The 10,920-nt window shown below is 36.9% G+C and overlaps 4 protein-coding genes across 4 annotated transcripts; 3 read left to right on the top strand and 1 right to left on the bottom strand. All coding sequences in view use genetic code 12, as the record gives it.

The window, feature by feature from the left end:
- Window positions 1-1,066: 1,066 nt before the first annotated feature.
- Window positions 1,067-4,057, top strand: LEU3 (leucine-responsive transcriptional regulator; the record flags this gene model as incomplete). Its single annotated transcript, XM_002548859.1, has 1 exon — window positions 1,067-4,057. The coding sequence occupies one exon, from the start codon at window positions 1,067-1,069 to the stop codon at window positions 4,055-4,057; it is 2,991 nt and encodes a 996-aa protein (XP_002548905.1).
- A 186-nt stretch (window positions 4,058-4,243) lies between these two features.
- Window positions 4,244-5,857, top strand: GCD11 (translation initiation factor eIF2 subunit gamma; the record flags this gene model as incomplete). The annotated part of the gene is made up of 1 exon (XM_002548858.1): window positions 4,244-5,857. One exon carries the CDS (start codon window positions 4,244-4,246, stop codon window positions 5,855-5,857), a length of 1,614 nt encoding a protein of 537 aa, XP_002548904.1.
- A 247-nt stretch (window positions 5,858-6,104) lies between these two features.
- SST2 (GTPase-activating protein) lies at window positions 6,105-8,183 on the bottom strand (the record flags this gene model as incomplete). Its single annotated transcript, XM_002548857.1, has 1 exon — window positions 6,105-8,183. The coding sequence occupies one exon, from the start codon at window positions 8,181-8,183 to the stop codon at window positions 6,105-6,107; it is 2,079 nt and encodes a 692-aa protein (XP_002548903.1).
- Window positions 8,184-9,158: 975 nt separating this feature from the next.
- Window positions 9,159-10,829, top strand: ORC4 (origin recognition complex subunit 4; the record flags this gene model as incomplete). The annotated part of the gene is made up of 1 exon (XM_002548856.1): window positions 9,159-10,829. The coding sequence occupies one exon, from the start codon at window positions 9,159-9,161 to the stop codon at window positions 10,827-10,829; it is 1,671 nt and encodes a 556-aa protein (XP_002548902.1).
- Window positions 10,830-10,920: the final 91 nt, after the last annotated feature.

Raw genomic sequence — 10,920 nt, 5'->3', positions numbered from 1 at the left:
AAAAAAAAGAGAAGCGAGAGAAAAATAAGCAATGGAACCCAAAATCCTCCGGGGATTCACTGTAAAGAAAAAAAAAAAAAGGCCCAGACAAAAAACCTCCAATCAAATCAACCACAATCACCAGCAGCCATGAAATCAGCAATCAGATTATTGAAATACGTCCAATCAATTAAGTTTGTTGGAGGACCACACCCAGTTCCAAGTATGTCTTAATTTTTTTATGGAATTCGTAATAATGAGTGACTCAATTATACTAACTTGATATTGTACTAGAACCACACAGTGCCGGCCCACATCCAATGGCACCAAACGGATTGAGACCTAGTGGAAGTGCCTCGAATATCAAATTTCATAACAGTAATCCATTGGAACCTCAGAACGGAGAAGCTTTCTCCAGAAGCGAGTTGTCCGCCAGATTCAGATATAAACCATTAAAAGAAGAAGAAATCGAACAAGTTGCTAGTGGTGGTGCTGAACTCGTCTTTTAGGGTCTTTTGTGAGCAATCCAATGGAATGGAAAGAGGAAACAATATCTGGATTGTCCACACACAATCAAGAGAACCAAGCGATTATCCAGTTTCTTTCTGTATCACGCAGGTCTGTATGTAGTTAGGATATTTTCATTATTTATTCAGATGTCAAATATTGTCTTTATGGTCATTTAATGTAGAGTGTCGCTAAAACTAAGCTTCCTCCCCTCCTCTTGAAAGAAACTTTGATTAATTAAAAATTAAAGTTCCCACAAGGAACATAAATTGAACTATATTCCCACTTACAATTTCATCTAAATGAAAGGGATTACACTTGTACTTCATCAAATCATGTTATCCACTAAGTACTATTCCAGTGACTCGTAATAATGTGTCTATGCAGTTGATGAGACCTCGCAAAATTGCCTTAAGAAACCAGGCGGCAGCTCAAAACTGAGAAAAAAAAAGATGTCTAAAAAAAAAAAAAAAAAAAAAAACAAATTACATCTCCTGTTGGAACTGAAGTTGAAACAGACTATCAACTTATTCTTTTTTCTTTTCACGGAAGGACACCACTATTGTCAGCCATAGGTTAGATGAATAACGATAACATCGATCATAGTAATCCCATCAACAGAGGGAAGAGTCCACTAGATAACCTTGTTCATATTGCAAGCAATATGTCTCACGATTTCAACCAAAGTATTCAATTGCAGAACCAATCACCATCACCGATTCCACTGAACCAACGTCAATTCTCAAACTCAAATTCTCCGTCTACTCCAGCATCGTTTTCAGGAGCAACAACTTCGACCCAGAAATCTTCAAAAGTGAAGCGAATGGCATGTGTGGAATGTAGGCAACAAAAATCGCGATGCGATGCATATGAGAAACAGCCTAATCCGTGTAGTAGATGTGCCAAGAAGGGATTAAAATGTGATATTAAGTCTGACTATAAGAGAACTTATAAGAGAGCTCGTATTGCTCAAATTGAAAAAGAGTTTCAAGAACTAAAAAGAAGTCTCACAAATACTCAAGCAGCTGAGTTACTAGCCAAATTTCCATCATTAACTTCTTCAAAACCCCAACCAGCCGATCCGTCGTCTAACACAACAGAATTAAATGTTACAAGAGGTTTGGAACACACAGGTGTTAGTAGCAATTTAGATAGAACTCCGAATCCACCCTCTGCCAACCAGCTTCAACTTCACGAACACGCAAAAACGAACAACAACAACAACAACAACAATAGCAATCGTGATCTATTTCCAAAGCAACCACAACTTCCACAATTTCCACAACCTCAACAACAAACCCAACCATCTCCTTACCAGGCGTATTCGTATAACTCTTCGGAAACCAACCCTTCAATCCCAAATACTCCATCCATTTCGAGACCAGCATATCCTTATAGCAATGCGTCCAAGCAACAAGCAAGTCGAAGCAAAGTATCGATACTGGAAGAATTGTTAATATGTGAAGAAAAATCGATAGACAGCATCACACTCTCGCCAGAAACCATTCGAAGTCTTTATTTGGAATACGTGGACAGATATCATCCAATTATGCCAGTAGTTGATATATCAAAGGGACCGGAGCGTATTTTTAAATTGTGTCCTCCATTGTTCTGGGTGATAATGTTCGTGTCATTGAGACGTTTTGAAGGGGACTCTTCCAACACATTGCTTCTTGAACTATCCCCAATTGTGAAGGGAATATTAGCGGAAATTATGATTTCACCTATAACGAGATACAATCCGACAGAAGAGGATGAACCAATCTTGAATGTAAGTTCCGTGTACTCAGCTCAAGCGTTTCTATTGTATTCCTATTGGCCTCCAATCACATCGTCATTAAGTGCCGACTCTTCATACAACACTGTGGCTACAGCATTTTTCCAAGCAATCAGAATTGGTTTACATTCTCCAACGACGACAGGTTTTACTAGCGATAGAGGTACGGATCAAAAAACACCGCAGCAGCTAGCAATGATCCACGAGCAAGTCAAAACGTGGATAGTCTGTAATATAGCCTCACAAACTATTGCAACCGCGTTTGGATTCCCTGCCTGTACACAATTTGATTCGTCTATTTGGTTTTACAGCCAGCCAGGAAGCAATGTAACTATTCCTCGCAACTTATTATTTCTGATGGAAATAGCCCATTTCGAGGACCAAATGTCTAGGTCTTTAAATTCAAATCCTTCTGATCCATGTGGGTTAATAGATGCAAGTGAAAGACTCCCGCTTTTAAAATTATTGGGAAAACGATTAGACTCCTTGGAAATGACGTTGAAGAATGAAATGGTTGCTGAGAATGATCGAGATTTTAGAGTGTTTGAAATATTGTCTACTCGTGTGCATTTGCTTAGTTATTTTTTTATGGATTCATCCCGAATTGCGCCATTTGAGTTGCAAAGGGGATTGATAAAATTGTACAATGCCGCCATTGCTCTAGTAGACCACACAAGAGATTGTCAACTAAGAGATAAGAAGTTTGTGAAATATTTACCAGGTGTTTACTTGCTAAACCTATGGCAAGCAGGGTGCATCATTGGGAAGTTGATTCATTCTACGCTTAAGAAGTACATCGATGTTGGATCTGGGAAACAAAGCTATGAATCAGTTATAAATCTCACATTTAAGGCGTCGATATTAAAACATGACATGGCATATAGATCTAGTGGAATAACGAGGAATATGTGGCAACTTTTCCGAACACTTGATGCTAAGAAACAGAATCCCTTAAGTATTGAAATCAGAAATAGAATGTCTGCATCTGTCTTCTTTGATTGTCTAAATTTGTTACGTGATAAAGTTGGTATTACGAAGTTGAGCATGAAGACAGACCAAAGTATCACAGCAGAAGCGGGCCAGCAAGATGATGACGAAGAGGATGAGGTTGAAGAAGAGGAAGATGACGACAGAGATTCTGACAAACAGGCGATAGATGATAGTCCTGGTAATAATGAGAAGAGCAATGGCTCTCATGGGGAAGATGTGGAATCGAGTAATATAAGTCTGAAAACAACCCCTGGAAGCACAAATTCCAGTAGGATCCGTAAAGCCAGATCATTATCAAATAATGCTGATGCAGAATCCAAAGCTAGAAGAATAATCAGAACAATTCCATTGGATCCAGAACCAATTGCTATCGGCAGTTCCAAGAGAAGTTCTATATTTAAGGTCGTTAATTCGTCCGCTGATTCATCCCCAAGAGATGTGCCAGGTGGTTCGCTGAGTAGCATTGCGACCGCAACAACATTGGACAAATCTAATTTGGGATCAATGCATCCGATGGCCGGATCGCCTTCGTCACAATTACGCGACATGCAACAACAGAAATTTGCCCATGGTATTGTTCACGAACAGGCGTCACAAGTGGGGTCTATTCAATCTATAAATACTGCAGCCGAAACAAATTTACAGCAACAACAGCAACCGCAGCAACAACAAGCAAACGTCATTTTTAACGATTCACCTGTTCAAATAGGTTTAGAAAACTTGGATATGGAAAACCTTGACAACGATGTTCTTTGGAAAGACGTTGGAGATCTTATGAATGATTTTGGTTTTCATGCCTTTTAGTTGTGAGTGGATGTGCCTTCGTAGAATTGTATATTATATAGGTCGTGTGAATAGGTTTCAAAAATTTTTTTTTTTCTGTCTTCTTCTGTTTAGTGAAAAATTTTTTTTTCTATTGAATTTTTTTTTGTTCTCTCTGTGAATCATCATATACAAAGTAGTTGATATACACTAGACCATTAGATTAACATGTCATACGACGATATAGAAAACGCTGTCCCAGATATCGTCATTGGGAGCACCATAGAAGAACCAGAAGAAGTAGAAGAATATCAAGGTGAAAGTGATCTTGAATTACATGAACAAGACTACGAGGAAGCATCCCATGAAGAAGAACAAACAACCAAAGGCAAAAAGACCGTTGCATTTGCTGGCTTAGATGAAGACGAAGAAAACGCAGAAGAAATAGCCAGAAGAGAATTTGAAGAAGGTGGTGGTTTGCCAGAACAACCAGAAAACCCGGACTTTAGTCAAATGACTCCATTGTCTCCAGAAATTATTAACAGACAAGCTACTATTAATATTGGTACCATTGGTCATGTCGCCCACGGTAAGTCAACTGTGGTTAGAGCCATCTCTGGTGTCCAAACTGTTCGTTTCAAGGATGAATTGGAAAGAAATATTACCATCAAGTTAGGTTATGCCAACGCCAAGATCTACAAGTGTGACAATCCAGAGTGTCCTGAACCAGACTGTTACAGATCTTTCAAATCAGACAAAGAAATCAGACCTAAATGTCAACGTCCAGGCTGTACTGGTCGTTACCAATTGTTGAGACACGTTTCTTTTGTTGATTGTCCAGGGCACGATATTTTGATGAGTACTATGTTGTCTGGTGCCGCCGTTATGGACGCCGCCTTATTATTGATTGCTGGTAACGAAAGTTGTCCACAACCACAAACTTCAGAACATTTAGCTGCTATTGAAATTATGAAATTGAAACATGTCATTATTTTGCAAAACAAGGTCGATTTGATGAGAGAAGAATCTGCCTTGGAACATGAGAAATCCATTCTTCAATTCATCAGAGGTACTATTGCAGACAATGCTCCTATTGTCCCAATTTCTGCCCAATTGAAATACAACATCGATGCCGTTAACCAATTTATTGTCAATTATATCCCAGTTCCATTGAGAGACTTTTCCGCTTCCCCAAGATTGATTGTCATCAGATCTTTTGATGTCAACAAGCCAGGTTCCGATGTCGAAGACTTGAAAGGGGGTGTCGCCGGTGGTTCTATCTTGAATGGTGTCTTCAGAATCGGTGACGAAATTGAAATAAGACCAGGTATTGTCACTAAGGATGACCAAGGTAAGATCCAATGTAAACCAATTTTCTCCAATGTCGTATCCTTATTTGCTGAACACAATGACTTGAAATTCGCAGTTCCAGGTGGTTTAATTGGTGTGGGTACAAAAGTTGACCCAACTTTGTGTAGGGCTGATAGATTGGTTGGTCAAGTTGTTGGTGCCAAAGGAAATTTGCCATCTATTTACACTGATATTGAAATAAACTATTTCCTTTTGAGACGATTATTAGGGGTTAAAACCGAAGGACAAAAACAAGGTGCCAAGGTTCGTAAGTTGGAACAATCTGAAGTTTTGATGGTTAACATTGGTTCCACTGCTACTGGTGCTAGAGTTGTTGCCGTCAAGGCAGATATGGCTCGTTTACAATTGACTACTCCTGCCTGTACAGAGATTAACGAAAAGATTGCATTGTCTAGACGTATCGATAAACATTGGCGTTTGATTGGTTGGGCTACTATTAAGAAAGGTACAGCATTAGAACCTGTTGCCTAATCTTTTCTTCCTGCCCTCCAAGAATAAGCTAGAAGAACAAAGGAAAAGAGGCGGCTTATTATAAGTCAACCTCTTGTTGTCTGTTCCAAAATACACTGAGTGGTTTGAAACGAAAAAAAATAGTAAAAAAGAACACATGTAACATAATAAGATTTTTTTTTTTACTAATCTGTACCAGTAGTTGTTCCAATATATAGTACGTAATTAGTTGAATGAATTATACAAGATACAATTATAAATATAGTATTTAATTTTCTTCTAAAGATGTAAAATTCGAGGTTGCAGTTAAATTTTGGTTGTTTGACAAAGTTCCCAAAAACTTTGGAATGGAGTCCACCTCCATTAATCGATATACTTGAAGACGAACTTGAGACAACAAAGCAGCTATTTCTTTTAAATTTGTTTCTGCAGTCAGATGAGTATCCATATCTAGATCCACATTATCTTGTTGATTATTGACAATTGGGGTGATCACAGGGGAATTGTCGTCTTCGGTTGGAGTATCCAAATATTTTATAGACTCATCATCTCTTTCTGCACCCCCTTTAGGATTGTGAACTATCATCACCTGGGTAATTTTGGATCTTAGCTTGAAGTCGATATTGACAATGAGAGGCGACTCATCACTCAAATAGGTATTAAAGATCTGGTATGCAATGGAGATACAGGAGGCTACTAAATTTCTCATATGATTTTCAACACTGGAGTTTCTGATTGCCACCTTTTCCACTGAGGAGTTTTCAACCAATAAATTCAATTTCTTCCAAAGGCAATATTTCTTCTCAAACTGCATTAAATGGTTATATGCCTCCAAGTTTTCAATACAATATTCCTTGTTTAAATGTTTCCTAAATTGGAATCTCATTCCTGGATCATTAAGCACATCTTCTAAAGTCAACTTGGCATTATCTAAATTGGTGGCTTTATTTCTAGCATGAACCAACCTGTCTGGTAAATTCCTGTGCTTATTACCCGAATTATATTTCTCCCATTGTGATATTGAAAGGCCAAGTCTTGTTAGTTTGTAGTGCTTTTCTCTTGCAAATACGTTGTCACCGGAAGCAAGAACTTCTACAATCAAACCAGATTTCAAAAGCAAAGCAGCGATTTCGTAAGCATGCTTAGGATTCAAGATATCGGTACAATCCAAAATCCATTGACAAATTGCTTTCCCACTAATGCAATAGTCAGCAGTGATTGTTTTCCCAGATTTGTCTGTAAATTCTTTTTCCCGCAATAATCTAACACCAACGGACGACACATAGTATTGAATATGGGCTTCAGACTCGGGGTTTGTAAAATATCTATGATAGAATGAAGATATCACAACTGGTTCATTGTCTGAAGATTTCTCATCTATCTCGTTCTGCTTTTTCGAGGCTTCACTCTGGTAGTTTGCAAAACTGAAACCGCCTTGTGCCCACTTTTGCTTGTCACCCAATTGCTTAGAAAGATTTTTATTGAAACTTCCGTATTTATCCTTACTAATCAAACTTGTTTCTGGAAGAGGGTCGGGCTTGTTGGAAGCTGTCCAAATATTTGGTTTTGGCCCCATAAGCAAGTTGAATAACAAATGAAGAAAGTATTCAGAATACAATATTTTATCCGTAGATAAATCTCTTTCAAACTTGAACAACGACATGGTATTGAAATCTATTGCCGTTAAAATTTCAGGATAATCATCAGTAGCCATTCCCAATCGTTCACAAAAATCTTGCACTATTGCAAGTCCCTTTGGAGTCGGTTGTAGACTGACATTTGCCTTTGGATTGCTTCGAGTTCGGTCAGCTGGAGAATGCAAGAATTTAGCTTTGTAGAACTGTGATATCAAAGACTTGCTCATTTCTGGCTTGAAACTATACGATATTCTCGTTATTGTAGAAGACAACTCTATTGTCAATTTCAAGTCTTTCATAGATTCAATTGCAGAATCTATACTAAACGTATACGGATATTTCTTTGTCAAAATGCCATTGAACTTCAGTAAGGGTGATAAAAGGGAAACCACATTAGTGACATTTCGTTTCAAATTCAATGAAATGATAAGCAAAGAGAAAATATCTTTAAGATCTTTTTCAAAAACCCGGCCACTTTTGGTGCGATTGAATTTATGGTGTGTTGCTTCATGTAAAACAAAAGATGATGTAGATAACGGCTCGAGTTTTTCAGAAGATGATTGAGAAGATGAATCAGATGATCTGGTAGTCAAAGCTGTGGTGGCAACATAATCTATTTGTTCATCAACTGAAAATCCTCCTTCTTCCAAACTTTTTCTAGTATCTGTTTCTGTTTCTGCTGCTGTTGTTGTGATTGAAGATGTAGACATTATTATTAATTTCTATTGTCAAGTAATGATGCAGGATACCTAAAAGGTTAGATGAAAGTGTCAACAATAAAACAATAAAAAGACGAAGAAAAAAAGGACTCCATCAAAGATTCCGCCAAATAGTCGTTTTAGATATATATATATATATCATGGTAGGAAGTTAGTAATTCATTTTGGCTTTTTTTTTTCTAATTTATTATCTTTGCATGTTTCAACGTTGTTAGAACTTTGCTTATGAATATCATGTTAAAAAACGTTTCAAAATGCTCAATTGAGTAAACTGCGCGTGAAGTATTTTTTTTTTTTTTTCAAATTATTTACTGTGTTGCATTTCTCCAAACCTAAGCCAGTAATGTAGGTTATTTTTATATTTTATATGATAACCATACAAACTTGCTATTAAATAATGTGGATTGTTTCAAATATAGTACTACATTATGAGCAAATGCAACATAAAATATAGGTGCTTTACTTTATACCCTGAAATGTGCAAATGTCATTGATTTGGAATACATCAACACAGTGAAGAGTTTCTTATTCTATAACGTAATTTATATAACTGGAAAGGTATATATACAGTGGCATTTACCCTCTAGACGTATAAAACCATACATATATAAAACCAGGAACTTGTTTACTGAAAGTACATTGAATCTATTGAATGAGACAGCATCTTCATAATCTAATTAGCTTTCAAATGATAAATATTATTTTCTAAATACAATAATACCTATGAATGTATGAATATATTTGACTAATAACACTCACGAGTGGCAATATTCTGTAGGATTATCTTGAACTTCGTTTTAGGTAGATGTGAAATATTATTGACGACCCAGAGTCGTGCAAGAATCAAAACCTTAAGATAATTTTTTTTTTCTTCCTTCTTTCATTTTTGGTTTTTATTTTCTGTGGTTTTGATTTGTTTTGAAACACAGCTTTCTGTTGGAATTGATTTACATCTATTGTGAAGCAATGTCATTGCATACATCTCCTGAATCAGAAAATGAAAGTCCTATCAAAAAGAGAAAATTGAATTCGACAGAGTCACAGGCAACAATTAGTGGTGCTCCACAAGACGAAGACGAAGACCAAGGGGGAAGGGAACAGACTCCAGAAAGGATTTCTTTGAACAAGCAAAATTTGACAAGTGATCACACGATCTTAAAACCTAGTATACAAGACATAAATGTTGTGAAAAAAGAAGTGCTTAAACAGCTCAATGGACATTTTGTTAACCTAGCAGATGCACATTCTTTATTAGACAAGTACCAGGAAGTTTATACAATTTTTGAACGTACTATTAAAGATAGAGAGAGTCATTCTGTAATCTTAGTTGGTCCCAGATCTACTGGGAAAACATCTATTGTTAAATATGCACTAGCAAAGCTCAATCTGCAATTCAAGAACGAGTTTATTGCAATTAATTTAAACTCCTCAGTATATACAGATGACAATTACGCGTTGAGAGAAATTGCAAGACAATTGGACATAAAGGTAAAGGAAGACGATGAAGATGAAACCACCGATGCACAAGAAGGCCAAGAAGAAACAGAAGAAAGTGACAACAGAAAGAACGATGCAACAGTCTCTTCCGATACTGCTGCTGATGACAACGCCTTTTCACGTTTTGAGAAGAAATCTATCAATGAAACATTTGCCAACATTCTAAGTGTGTTGAATAGTGAACACGAAGGTGACGTGACCAAGATGCCGTTAATTTTTGTGATTGATGAGTTTGAGAAGTTTACAACCAGTACTAGGCAAACTCTTTTGTATAATTTGTTGGATTTGTCTCAGAATAGTGATACCCCAATATGTGTGATTGGTATAACCACAAAGATGACGACCAAAGAATCCTTGGAAAAGAGAGTAAACAGTCGATTCTCACAACGAGTAATCAGTATCCTCCAGGAAACTACATTGGATGGCTTCTGGAACAATGCCAAGAATGGACTTCTATTGAATAGTGCTGTCTGTAAAAGGTTGCAAGACCCTCGTTTTGGCGAACAGTGGAATTCGCATGTGGAAAACTTATATTCAAAGGAAGATAGCTTGCTAAAGAGGTTGGTAACTCGAAACTTCTATACCATTAAAGATTATAAGAGTTTTAACAATATTTGCAAGTTTCCCGTATCGATGTTGTCTCTCGACCAGCCTTTTTTAGTAGAAGAGAATTTCAAAGTCAATAGTATGAATCATGAAGAGATTCAAAATCAAATGGGTTCTTTATCAGACTTGGAAATGCTTTTGGTCATTGCTGCTGCTAGGTGGATAGAAAAGTTTGAAATACAGACCATCAACTTTAATTTAGCATACAAGGAATACCAAGACATGGTCAAAGAATACAACGTGGGCCAAGCATCAGTATCACTGGAGAACAGGACCACAAGTAATATTAGAGTCAATCAAAAGGTATGGTCCCAAAAGGTATTACTCAATAGCTGGGGTTCATTGTACAAGATTGGTGTGCTTTTGGACCCAAGAAATGATTCCGCAGAGAATAGAAACAAGACTTATAGTTACAATATCAACAAGAATTTGATTATAGAGGAGAACCAAATGCTTCTACTAGACATTACCCTTGATGAATTGAGCAGTTTCATTGATGACAAACATAATTTCAAGAAGTTTGTCAGATTATAATTTAAGTAGATACACATTATATATATATAGGTTAGTTACCCTAATATTAGCAATTGTCGGATGTTACAATCACTAGCAAAAAGTCCTCATA

This window comes from Candida tropicalis (genome assembly GCF_000006335.3).
Source record: "Candida tropicalis MYA-3404 genomic scaffold supercont3.4, whole genome shotgun sequence".
NCBI classification, from domain to species: domain Eukaryota; kingdom Fungi; phylum Ascomycota; class Pichiomycetes; order Serinales; family Debaryomycetaceae; genus Candida; species Candida tropicalis.
This window is presented reverse-complemented; position numbering and strand designations above follow the sequence as displayed.